Genomic DNA, 14,272 nt, shown 5'->3' on the forward strand with positions numbered 1-14,272 from the left:
ATTCATAAGGGAAATACAGGGTTCTTGTTTCCCCTGGAAAGTATATCAGAAACTCCAGCTATAAAAGCAGGGTCACTCTATAATTAATGGAAACATTATATTATGCTTCCTTTAATATAACAAAGGCAATATAACAAAGCTAAATGCATATGCGGGGTGGGTAGGGGAAGGGTATGGGACTCCTTGCATTGGCGATGTTGTCCGACTCTTTATTCTACTTTACGTTAATGCTATCTTTCCATTTATTGCTTTCTAGCTGTCATGTTTTTTGTTTTTTTTCCTTCTCTTTCTCTTTTCTTTTTCTTTGTCTCTCTCTCTCTTCGACTCTTCCTCTTTCTTTGTGGAAGAAGTGGAGATGTTCTTATATAGATAGCAGCAATAGTGCTGAATACATAAATACGTTACTATATGGGGAACCAACAATTGTTTACTTAGAACAGAATGTATGGTGTGTGAACAAAATCGTCTTAAAAGAAATGGGTTGATAAAGAAATCTTGAGGGCACTATACTGAGTGAAATAAGACAGACACATAAAGGCAAATATCTCAGGTTCTCACTGATACGAACTAATTATAACATGCAAGCTCATAGCTATGAAATACAAGTTACCAGGATATAGAATGAGGCTTAAGAATGGGGAGAGATTGCTTATTTATGAGCAGAATGTTCAACTAGTATGAACTTAAATGTTTGGAAATGGGCAGGGGTGATGGCAACACATTGTGAGAATAACTAACAGTGCTGAAAGGTGTGTGAAAGTGGTGGAAAGGGTAAGCTCAGAGTCACGCATGTCACCAGAAGGAAAGTAGGAGGTTAAAAGACGGGAATGTATAAAACAGTGAATCTTGTGGTGGACAATGTCCATGATTAACTACACAAATATTAGAAATCTCTCTAATGACCCAGAACAAATGCATGACCCTATAACTAGAAGTTAATAATAGAGAGGCATATAGGAAAAATATATATACTACAGTTAGTAGTATTTTAACATTCTTTCATCAACAGTAACAAATGTGCTATACCAAAACTATGAATCAGTAATGGAGGAGGGGGTGGTTAGAGGTATGGGAGGATTGGAGTTTCCTTTTTTTGTCTTTATTTCTTTTCTAGAGTAAAGAAAATGTTCTAAAAATTGAAAAAAAAATTAATTGTGGTGATGGATGCACTACTGTATGATGGTACCATGGGCAACTGATTGTACACTTTGGATCCTTGGATAGTTGTATGGTATGTGAACAATCTCAACTAAAAAAAATGTTTTTTTAATTAAAAAAAAAAAAAGGATCACATTTTCAAAAGGCTCCCAACTACTCACCAGGGAGATTTTCACTCACTTTCCCTATAAGACTATTTTTGAGACCTTTCTGCTTACTTCCTAATTAGCACTTGCCCCTTTCCAACTTGTAATTTTTAATAAATGTGAGAAATACATTTATGTATATTTGTGTATGCATGTGTTTATAATATATATGTGAGAAATAAATACATATTTGCATATATGTGTATATATGTGTGCTGCTTCGAAGCTGTTATGTACCCCAGAAAAGCCTATGCTCTTTTAATCCATCCCTATGGGTGCAGACATATTGTGGGTGGGATCTTTTGGTTAGGTTGTTTCCATGGAGATATGACCCAGCCAGTTCAGGGTGGGTCTTAATCCCCTTGCCAGAGTCCTTTATGAGAGGATAAAAGACAGATGAAACTCAAGAGTGCTCAGAGAAGCATGCAGAGACATCTGGAGACAGCCATTAAAACCAGAGCCCAGGAGAGAAGGACCGGTAGATGCCAGCCATGTGCCTCCCTAAGTGACAGAGGAACCCCGGACGCCAGCAGCCTTTCTTCAGAGCAAGTATCTTCCTCTTGATGCATTAATATGGGCATTTTCATGGCCTTAGAACTGTAAATTTGTAACCTAAAATTCATCACTGAAAAAGCAAACCCATTTCTGGTATATTGCATTCTGGCAGCTTTAGCAAACTGAAACAATGTGCATATGTGCATGTATATAATTTCTCCTTTCAAAGTAGAAGGCCTTCAAAGAGACTGTATGTATTGTTTAAAATAACTATTAGGAGGCTGCATCTCTTTAAAGTAGTACCATATTTACAAATAACAAACAGCCATGTGTTTTAATCCTTACCTCAAACTTTTCAGGAACATGAAGTTTAGGAGATGGAACTCCTACAAGGTAGTCAACTGCAACCATTATTACTATTGTAAGAAATACAGCAAAGTCACTGATTGTCGATCGCACCTATGTTAAAGGGACTATGTTAATATAAACATAGAAATACTATGTGTCCTTTCTAAATAATCCATATCTTACACAAATAAAACATGCCACCAGAAAGTATGGAGTTTTAATTAGTGAAAATATATCACTGAAATACTTTTATACCTATTTCTTTCCCAAAAGACAAGAAACATTACACAACTGACACACCATCTCTCACAGACATATCATCTCTCGCAATATTATCATTTTCCTACTGTGACCCCAGACATGTAAAAGATACATTTTCCACTATGAATAATTTCTTTTTAACTATTTAGCATCAATTATTAAACTGAAAATGTATATACTACATACTACTGTTTTGAAATAAACTAAAGAAATGAAAACTAAAACATGAATATTACTGGAACTCTAAATGTCTATCCCAATTACCTTGGTAGGAAAATAACGCTTGGTCTTAAATTGCTTGAGGAATGAAGATAGAAAAAATGTTGTGAAAAATAAAATGACACACCAAAAAAGCACATCTGGAATATAAGGTCCATGAAGACTACAAGCTGATCCTACAAATACACCATGAAAGGTTTTACATTCCTGAAAAAGAGAAAAAAAAGAGAGAAGATGAAAAAGATGCTTAAATATCTAACATATTAACTAATGAATTTCACTGAATCAAAGATGCTACTGATTATAAGGAACACCCGTATTTTATTGCCAAGTCAATTATAACTTACCAGTTAAAAGACACATCCTGAGTTCAGAAAACTCATGATTTGTAAAAAAAATACATGTCAAATCACTGAAATACATTATTTTGTCAAACTGCTTTATATACACCTTTTTTTCAAAGCCCATATTCCCTTTAGTGAAAGCAATATGAGCAATAATTCTCAAATGTTTTGTCTGCATTCCTGCTGAGCCACAATTTTCTTTCCTTTACTTTTGAACAAGTAGTTTAATACAGAAAGTTAGCAAACAGCAAATTACTTCTATGTCTTTTTACAATGCTAAATAAGAAATGGCTACTATACTAAATTCAAAGCACTAACAAAACCTGTGCTTTTGGCTTTTCTGACTAGACTCAAGGCCTTGGATTAAAGCATGGTTCCAAAAGCTTAAATAAAGTGACCATTAAATAATATTTCCATTAATAAAATATAATCAATAATATAGTACAATATAATGCACTTAACAGAAATCTGTTGATTTTCTTTCGGGGGAAAAAATAACTGAAAGGTAACTAGATACTAACAAAAGTACATGCTACTAAAGTTCATTTTTATCTTACTTTATATTCCAGCAAAACTTATTTTAACAAAATAACAACTTAGGTTCATCAAACAAAAAGTTGTTAAGGGTTCCATTATTTTCAACTTCCATGTTCTGAGATTAGCAAAGGTACAAATTTAGAACATGGGTCATGGAAAGAAAAACCATAACCACAAAAAAACAAAATAAACAAACCAAAATAAATAAATAAATAAATACAAAAAGAACACCTAAGATAGCTGTTTTGCATATCAGAGAAACACACTGAAAAGAATTAAAAAGATCTGTATCTTTAATATATCAAGACATCCTACACATCTTTAGATGAATTTTCTGTAGCACTTTCATTTGAATACTGCTATCAACTACACCTCTTTCACAAGGAAAACAACTTTTTAAATATGAAATTAATAGTAAGGCACAAATCTAGGTTGATTACCGATATATAATCCTTTAAGTCAGCACTATTCAATAGAAGTTTCTCAAATGATGGGACTGTTACATATCTGCACTATCCATCAAAGTAGCCAGTAATCACACGAGGTGACTGAGTACTTAAAATGTGCCTTGTGTAACTGAGAACTTTTAATTACTTTTATTTAATTTAAATTTAAATAGACATATGTGGCTTGTGGCTACTGTATTGGACAACACAGTCTTAAATTACCAGTGGGACAAAATTTCAGATGTTCTTCAAATTAAATAGGAGCTAACTATTATCTTTAGTGAGAAAGGAATGACGTACAGTTGCTTTTATGTTATAAAAGGAATCTGGGTTCTAATTCTGATACTGCTGGCATCACATTACATCTTTAATCCAAACTCTCAACCTGCGAAGTATCCAAAACATGGACATTCTAGGTCCAAGACATTTCCCAACGCATCCATAATAGTATTCAGTATACAACAGGCACTCATTACATGTTTTTATCTTTTTCCCTTTCTCTTTCCTTAGCGCTTGAGTCAGGCCAGCTTCTCTAAGTTAAGCAGACAAAGCTCACTTAGATAATCAGGGCCTTAGCATAGCTCTTACGATCTTCTAAACAAGCCATCTGTGCAGCAGAGGAGCTGATAAACAATAGGTAGGACAAGTGGGTATGGGCTGTTGTAACTGTAAAATCCAGTGTGTGCAATGATAGTTCTAATAAACATTTCCTTTGAACTACAGTCTAAGTGGTATTAGAAACCAAAAGTATATTCACGTATGTCTAACAATTACATCTTGGAAGCCAAATAGTCCATCATTATTTCCCTTACCAGCTACATTTTTTAGCACATGATAGATAAAAAATGTTAACTACTATTTGGACAAAGCACTACATTCTAAAAACATGCTATATCCATGGATCAAGAAGATAATATAAGTCTAATCAGAAAAAGCTAAAGAACCAGGTTATTACATTATTTGAAAAATTGTTTATTTTTTAATATACTCACAGAAATAGTAAGATTTCCCCAGGAAATATCATGCGCTGTTATATTCTTTTCCTTCCACAGCTTTAGAGTTTCATTGCTAGGGTTAGGAGGTTCAATACATACACATCTGAGAAATTAGAATAGGATAAGTATTTAATGATCCTGCCATTTCATGTTCACATTTTATTAAATCAGTTACAAAATGTGACAGCTTTTAACTTCTTAACTCTTCTTAACTTTTTTTCAGTGTTGCAATGCATGGAGACTAGAATGCAAAAACACATCCGAAAAAACAATGGAATACGGTTTGGGTTATATACAATAAAACATAATTAATACAAATATCAATAAAATGTTGACTTAATGAAACTAATTGGTATATCTCCTAGGGAGGTAATATTCTCTTTAAGACTTTGAGAAGACACTACCATGTTTAGCAAGATTACTCTCCACTAAATCTTATTTACTTAACTTCCTTAGCAGTTGCTGTTGCTTGCCTCCCAAACCCCATGATGACAAGTACAGATTCCCAATAAGTTACATTCCTATTAACTTTTTTTACTCTGACAAGTCCTACCTACTCATGCTCAATCTTCATTAAGATTCATTCTTAAAGAAATAAATAAAACATAGTTGATTTTTTTTTAATCAGGACAAGACTAGTAGAGTCATAGGGAGATGACAGAGTTCAGTTATCTGTACTGCCTAGAAAAGCTAGAAACACACACATAAGTAAGGAAACCTCTAAATGCGGATTTTAAAAAAATGAAAAGGAGCAAACATATGAATATTCATAATTAGCCTTTGAGCTGTTTGCAAAAAGGGAAAAGGATGGACTTTGTAGTGAATATAGGCTCTATAATTTATTAGGTGTTTGACCTAAGGCAAGTTTTAACTTCCAAGATTCTAACTTTCTTCATACACAAAAGGGGCTACGATATGAATTAAGTAACACTATAATATGAATTATGTAACACCCCAAGCACTCAAGGTGTCCAATGAATTTTAGATAAATGAATGATGTTCCCATAAAATTATTCAGTTAATTAACCAGAAAGAAACATTCTTCTAACTGGCTGGCACTAGCAATACAAATCATGGTTCACAAAGATCAAAGGAGAGAAGGGCCAGGAAAGAGAGAAGACTAAGACAGATAGATAGACTAGATAGATAAAATAGATAAATAAATAAATAACCAGTTTAAGAGCAAAGTCTAGATAGTACACAACAGATTTGGTGTGTCACTAATCTTCAAATAGGTCAATGTCTTATAAGAATTTTCTCATCCCTCCCTATTCTGTCCATCAAAGTTGAGGGTATGGAAGGAAGGCAACAGAGGGATAGCAGAGGGGAAGGAAGAGAGGTATGGAGGGAATAGGAAGAATTCCAGGATTTGGGGCTTAGGTGGTAGATAGGAGGAGGGAAGCTGTATCCTTTTTGTCTTTTGCTAACTACTGATTTCTCCAAGAAAGTCAATCAAATACAGTACCACATTTATATCATGCATGATTGCTGAAGGTAGCAAATGTAGGAACCTACTTAGATACTTCCAATTTTAACAGCCTATTTTACTTTCGATTGAATATGTTTGCCAACCTTTTATTAATACATACAGTTTTCAAATCTTATTTTATTCTCGAGTTCAGAAAGATTTTCATTTCATGCTTTCCTAACCACAAAGAAAACATTCCAGAAAACAGCATATATAAGAGTATACTGAAATGCTACTTTTCAATAAAAAATGTGAAGCTTCAAAAGTATTAATGAATATACAAATGCAAGGAATACATAAATATTTTTAAAATATTTTATCCTACATCCTACTATACATCTAAGATTTGGTTAAAGAATACAGATCCAATATAATTGCCTAATTCAAACATGGTACGTCATTTGCCAAACAAATTTAAATTGGCCAATACACTTCAAACAGAAGACTTAATATACATATAATAAATAAGTTACTTCAAGGAATGAAAAGTTGATCAACTTCATGTATCAAGTGCTTTGATAAAATAAGTCAAAAACCAAATGGCGAGTTGGACAGTTGTAACTATACAGTGATCATCACACTGCAATCATCATTTTACTAGGCTCAGCCATCTCTACAAACATGCATTTTAACACTACGTAATAGACGGAAACAGAAACACTTACGAGTAGGAGGTCAGTTTATCTAGGTCATTGTGCATATTAAATGCATATATTTCTCCTAAATGAAAGAGCTTCTCCAAAGCCTCGTAGATGAATATAATGCAAATGAGAGCTGCAAAAGCCTCCTCTGTAAATCGAGTAATATAACACACAAGGCTGCTTGCATCTGTTGCAACTAAAACAATGCACATGAAAGAAGTCCACAGACCAATACTGGTTCGTAAAGACAGATAGGAAAGGTGATAATCTCTGTTGAGGAAGAAAAAACGTGGACATAATTAACATATAGATGCAGAACAGTCTTTGCACTTTGCAATTTTATAACAAGAAGTAAGAAGAGCATAGAGTCATAAGATTTCCTAAAAATGAGAGTGAATCATAGAATGAGAAAATAATGACTAGAGAAAGCTCTATATGTTTTTCTGGCTTCAACTGAAGAAGGCTAGCTTCTTGTTAATAGACTGGTTTGTTATATTACATTGCATTATAATTATATAAAAGATTTATCTACTACACAGTAAATATCTCAAAAATATTAGACCTCACTTTAAAAATCAGATGTGAGGAGTAATGACAGACATGCAGTCTAAAGGAAAGAATAACTCAGTCTGACTCTGACTGCGAAGCTCTGTGTGCCAGTATGGTCATCGCACCCAGGCCCCCACCATCACTACCATCACCACCAGCAACTCCTCCTCCACCATTATCACCACAAAAAAAAACAGTTTCTTTTAAAAAAATGTTGAATGATTAATTACTAATATAGAGTCCAAAATACTTCAGGTCACTGCATACTCTATGTCTTTGTAACCATGCTAAATTAGAAACAGAATCAGCTTATTTAGTGAGCAAAGAATCAAAACAAGCAGAGTTAGATGAATCAAATGTTTAACAGTATCAAGCTGTTTCAGGCTAAAATATTCAACTCCATTTATATCACAAAAGGAATAGTACTGGCCATGTCAAAATCAAAGTCTAATAGCTATAGTACTCTGCATTCATTTCCATACTGTGAATAAGCTTGCCACTGGAAACTGACACCTCATACCAACAGCTGCAATTCCCTTTCTGTTAAACAGGACCTGATTGCTAGAGTCAGCTTCCACATTTGTGGGCTACCTCTTTCTTAGCTTCCTTTGTAAGACCAAAATACCATCTATTAAACAGTTCAGATTAACACCTTCTTGCTGGTTGAATTTGCTAGCACAAAGGATTTTTACTGACCCTCAAGTGATTTATCTATATTTAAATCCGTTAATTTTACACTCAAAGGCAATTTTATATTCCTCATTTCTAAATTATTGGGGTAGGGAATGTTGCAAGGGTCAGGAGAGGAATGACCACACAGTGGCACAAAAGTACTGAAAATACATATATGACCAGCTCCTCTTTTTCAGCTTTAAATATGCAAGGTACTTTAAATAAAATTTAATAAACAATATAATATATAATTGCACATATATTTGCAAACACATGTGACAAGTACTATTACTTACCTACAGAATTTAAATAAAATTTTTTCAAACACAAGAACTGGACCAGTGCTCCCCAATATTGTTAGAGGTTGCCCAGCAAACAACGAATAGGCAATCCCAGTTAATGATGCTCCAAAAAGAGACTCTATTGCACTCTGTTTAAGGAAAAAAAATGAATAAAATATCTCTATCTAGTATAATACATGCAAGCCATTTGAAAACCAAATGAAAATAAAAACGTTAATCAAGTAGTTATAAATATAAAGCAAACACAACATCGAGACTTAAATTTAAAACACATTACAAAAAACACTTTAAAAATTGCTTGCTTTTGCATATTAAAAGTGAACATTATGCAATCAAACTTAATTCAAAAGTCAATACTGTGGGAGGAAGGAGGCAGCAGTAAAATGGAAGAAGATACAGGGGCTTTATCTTTACCTTTAGGTATTTTATTTCTTAAGCCTGGGGTGGCTTATATTCAAAGTTGTATATATTATTTTGAATGCTTTTGAAATGGTTCATTTAAGGAAACAGAAAACATTAAGTACTCAATATGGTGTGCCACAAAGAGAATCCGTTAGATAAACAGAAAATTAACATGCAATCCTATCTTTATGAAATTGATTTCTGAAGAGCAGTTATCCACACATTTTAGAGGAATTACTCTAATAATAACTTAACAAATTCATAACAAAATTGAAATATTTAGCATACCCAAACAGATGAATATCTCTTTAAATAATTCACAGCCACCATAAACGAGGAAGCATCTTACTGTCATTATAGTTTGACATTTAAAGAAGATAAAATGACAAAAGGAAAGACTCAGATTTAAATCAAGCTACTACACTAATTTCATACCATCACCACCATTACCTTCTGACTGATTAGGTTATTAGACGTAAGGTGAGGAATTAGAAAGAAAAGGATAGGATAATTCACCACTCACAAACATTGAGATCAAGTGGAATGCGCTATCAAGAAAGGAAGAAGCCCATAATGGGTAAAGGCAGGGTAATGAAGCTTGTGAGAAACAATCCCCCTTGAACTGAGAGGAGGCCCAGGAGAAGGCAAAGACGTGGAAGGGGAAGACTGTCTCAGTTACAACTAGCTGTTGAGCCATAGTCACATCTTAATCATTATGAGCCCAACCTTTCTCATTTTTAAGTGAGGGTGATGACAGCCAGCAGATTTATGTAACAGTTAGTGTTTGTCAGAAACCCATGATAAAGAATCTGGCATACAGAATGTACTTAATAAATGGTAACTATTCTCCCATCAGTTATAGCAGCATCTTCTAGAGCCAAAAGCACAAAATAATAATATGTAATAAAAATATAATTCAACTATTAAAATAATAATGGAATCATACCTACACAGAAACTTGTTTTTTGACAAGATGAAGTTTGTATATTAACAATTCATTTGCTAACTGTATGGGATAAATTTATTTTCCTGCCCATAGACAAACAACAGTTCATCCTAGAAGACACCGCTGAATCATCATAAAATCCTTAGTTCAATTAGAATGTGCATATTTAGGAATGAATTTAAGCAAAGCTTACATCAAAGGAAAAAAAAAGTCTAAAAGATACACAGAAACAGGAAGCAAACAACTAAGAAGCAAACCCCAGAATAAAGAAATGTTAACAACAGGCACAATTTGGGTTAAAAAAAAGTTGATATCACCTTCTTTCCACTTATTCCTCACCATCTTTGGCGACATTTTACTAGAAGCAAAAATTTCCTGTACCCCAGACCTATTTTTTTTTCTAATTTTTGAACTGTTTCTATGTTTCTATAATTGAAACTTCTTTTAGTACAGAAATCACAGTCCCATTACACTGCCTTCTCCAGTCCACCTGACATCCAAAAGTTTCAATTTTACCCATTTGAAGCCCTATAAGTACAACTCCCCCTCCACATATATATACAAACCTTTCAAGTGGCATGAACACTTGTTGCTAATCTTTCTTCCTTCTCTCAAAATCTCTTCTTTGGGTTTTGCAAAATCTTATCCTGATTTCTCTTCTAGAATTCTGATTGTGCCTGTATGTAATTTTCTGAGTTATTTTCCTCCTCATTCTCATCCCTCCCCATTCCATAAATGTAGGCAACTTCCCACTTTCACTCTCTCCGTCTCTCCCTATCAATTATCTCCTAGATTAACTTCATCACTTCTCAGTTGGCTCCCCATCTCTGTATCTCTTCTTTACCACTCTGGAACTGTGACTATTGATGTATTCATTTCTATTTAAGTGTCTGTAAAGCATCTGAAAACAAACACAGTATGTCCATATCACTTTCCTCCATAACACTCCTGATTTCTCTGTCTCCATTACTTCGACTCCTACCGCTCTTAGCTTATCTTCCTAATATGTGGCACAGCACATCATGGCATACTATGTATGTACTATTTAACTATGTATGTACTATTTATAACCTAAGTGGGAACACTTAGGTTAGGATCCTTGAGGAGAGGAGGTTCTTACACTTGTCTATACCCTCCAGTGCCTAACACACATGGTATTCAGTAGCAGGATGAGGTGGGCAGGCAATGAATGACAGTCCAAGAGCAAAGAAGCAGCATTTCCATGACAGTAACAGGTAAGACACATTTCTACAGGAATTAGAAGTTACATGTAATATTTGTGACAGCTCATAAAGCAACTTATATTTGTGACAGCTCATAAAGCAACTTATTAAAAATACAATGGTTACAGAATAAAATAAAGGTGCACTAAATGTCTAGAAATGTTACAACAATCCAAATAATCGAAAATAAATTCAGAATTGAAAGATTTCAGCTGTCAGGTGAAGCTCACGAAATACTTTAGCTGAATAATTATCATTACTTAGCTTTGGCTAATTTTTAACATTTTATTTGTTTGAAAAAAGAATTTTCTCCCAAGAATAAATACAATTAAATAAAATACACCTACAAACTTAAGAATTACAAATCATCTCATTAAAATGTATAAACAAAAAAAAAAAAACAACCTTCAGAATTTTACAAAGCACTGATACTGCTCAGTTATCATGCCTCCCATAGCTCCTAATACATTAGCAAGAAAAGAAAAACATAAAAACTTTCATTTTCATATTAAAGGATGCAGTTTCTGATTATATTTGCCAATTAAAAGCTATGGCTACTTTCTCACAGATTTAATAACTTCAAAATTAAAGTAAACACCACTTCAAAAATCCATCATTTCCACAATTATGTTCTCTTCTTCCAAACAGATTAGTCCAGGCCTACCAGCCAGGGCTGAGGACTTAATATTAACCATATGCCTCTAACTAATCCTACGATGCCTTACAGGATGGAATAGTCCCCACTGATAAATTTCCCCACCCATGACCCACCCAGAATCAATTCAATTTATCTTCCCCCAACCCTCCCCCACACAAAAACAATGCAAGCCTTTTACTCAATTTATAACGCCATTCATCCAGCAAGCCAGGATAAACATTATTATTATTTTTTTTTTTACCTCAACTGTGCATCTTCTCCTGTTCAAATGGCCTCCCCTTGTTTTCCATAGCAATTACCTTTGGGGGAAGTTTGCTTTGGGACAGGTTAATCGTGCTGTGGGTAGACTCTTCAAATGAAAGTATGAATAGTGAGACAAATGCACGCAGACACTTGCCTCTGAAGAGCTAAGAGCCTGGCTACTACCAATCTTTGTACTCACTATTCTGCCTTCTGTAGCTTCTCCAAGCAGCCCTCCAAAAGTGATTACAGGAGACATACAGGCACAGTATAGGAAAAGAATCGAGGCCAGGCACTGCAGGCTTAATGCATCCTTGAAGTCACTCAAGAAAAAAGGTGCTTTCCTTTTGATGTCAAGTATCAAACCACCAAAAAGCCTAAATAGGTGAGATGAAACTCGTCAAACTGTACACTAGAGGATTCTAGCTAGTTCAAACTAAAACTATGGACTACATAAGACTGCTGGTGCCTAGTGTTTGTCATCAAAAATTAAAATCCAATTTCAATCATGTATTCATTGTAGATGATACACTTTATTTACTCTAATCCCACTGATGATAGAGGAAAGGCAGATCTTATCAAGTTAAAAGAAATATAAACATCTGTATTTTATGGACTTATATACTAAAAAGATTGCAGGCAAATGATTTCATGAATAAATGTAATTTTGGACACAAATATGCAAGGAAATATACAATAAAAATAAAACCTAACAACCTATTCATGAAAATGTGCATAAGCAATTATATTAGTTATTTCTGCATTATAAAACTTAAAGGCATGCATCAGAAATACTAGGAAGGCAATTATAAAATAAATCATAACTTCCCAAATACTATTTCACATGAATACGTATGCTGTGCTTAGATGTACTGAGTAGTGAATTAAATAAGTTTTAATATGCTTTAAAATGAGAACTTCAGTCACAAATAAGTTAATAAGTTTAATTTGCAGATTAAAATGTATATTTATACACTAAAACCATTTCATTTTTTTTTTAAATCAGACTTCTGGAAACATCAATCTTGGAAACATTTCACTAAACTATAACCTCAGAGAGGGACAGGGACTTTTTCTTATTCATTTCCATACCTCTAATATTTAGACCACTGCCTGGGACATAATAAGCACTCAATAAATAATAGTGACTGAACCAACAATTCCAAAAAGTTTTGTGACTCATGAAATATATAATTATTCAAATTCCTACTGCAGGAAAATAGATCAAAAGCATTCATCTTAAGCTTTCAAATGGTTTGGATGTTTCAAGCTTTACCATTAAATTTTTTTTTCTTAAGATAATTGGAACAAATATTAAACATACATTGACAAGTGGAAGAAGTAAGCCTATAAATAACCTGACAATAAGAGGAATCAGATTGCAATGAAAAAGATGCCATTGATAATTTAGAAAATGAATCTACACCATCACATCAATAATGGATTATTTAACAGATGGCTTAGATGAGGCTCTCAGGGGACTGTGAGATCACTGGGGGCCTGTATTGGTGCTTCTCAGTAACCAACTGCATCAGTCTAGAGAGTCCACTAAACAGGGTTTAGCAAAGTTTGAAGAAACAATAAATTTAATACTAGACCAGCACTACTGGCATAGGGACAAAGTCCTATTCTCTATTATATTCAAGAGACTAATATATTAGTCAATGAATTAACTGTGAGTTTAAGCTTCTCTAAAGTCTATATTCAGTATGCCAGCTATCTATTTTTCTCATATTATCTGACCATTTAGGCACTTTATCAAAATCCCTGATAAAGTGCCTGTATAAAATATCCTGATTTTTTTTAAACAAGGATTTGAGAATCAAGATCTTTTAGTTCTGTAGTGGCCACCAACGTGTACTACAGTATCAATATTTACATGCTTTTCCATGTTATGTAAAAACCCTAACATTTATTTACTTCTACAAAATAGTTTAAAGCAATGCTTGCACCTGAAAATATTTCTATTGCTTATTCCAAAAGTTAACTTCTTGGAACAACTTTTCTAACTGAATTTCCAGAGATCATCACCATTCTCCATTTAATTTTATATTATCTCATGATATAATGCTCATTTAAAGGTGTTGCGTCTATGTACACAAAAGAAACCATTAATTCCTCTCAGTTCCCATAATTCTCTAACTTTTATAGAGAAATGTAATAGGATTCTATACCTTCTTCAAGAACTGTCTGTATGGAAATTAGCTACATACTATATAACT

The 14,272-nt window shown here is 33.7% G+C and overlaps 1 protein-coding gene across 7 annotated transcripts in view; it reads right to left on the minus strand.

Annotated features, from left to right (window-relative positions):
• The window catches only part of SLC4A7 (solute carrier family 4 member 7), a 148,410-nt gene that overhangs the window by 38,480 nt on the left and 95,658 nt on the right, over window positions 1-14,272 (minus strand). For all 7 annotated transcript variants that reach the window (XM_037846169.1, XM_037846162.1, XM_037846119.1 and 4 more), the window contains 6 exons: window positions 12,253-12,427; window positions 8,576-8,709; window positions 7,083-7,328; window positions 4,947-5,052; window positions 2,673-2,834; window positions 2,145-2,258 (listed from right to left, as the gene is read on the minus strand). In XM_037846169.1, coding sequence (XP_037702097.1) covers window positions 2,145-2,258; window positions 2,673-2,834; window positions 4,947-5,052; window positions 7,083-7,328; window positions 8,576-8,709; window positions 12,253-12,427 — 937 coding nt within the window. The remainder of the gene's footprint in view (window positions 1-2,144; window positions 2,259-2,672; window positions 2,835-4,946; window positions 5,053-7,082; window positions 7,329-8,575; window positions 8,710-12,252; window positions 12,428-14,272) is intronic.

Source organism: Choloepus didactylus, chromosome 1 (genome assembly GCF_015220235.1).
Source record: "Choloepus didactylus isolate mChoDid1 chromosome 1, mChoDid1.pri, whole genome shotgun sequence".
Classification (NCBI taxonomy): domain Eukaryota; kingdom Metazoa; phylum Chordata; class Mammalia; order Pilosa; family Megalonychidae; genus Choloepus; species Choloepus didactylus.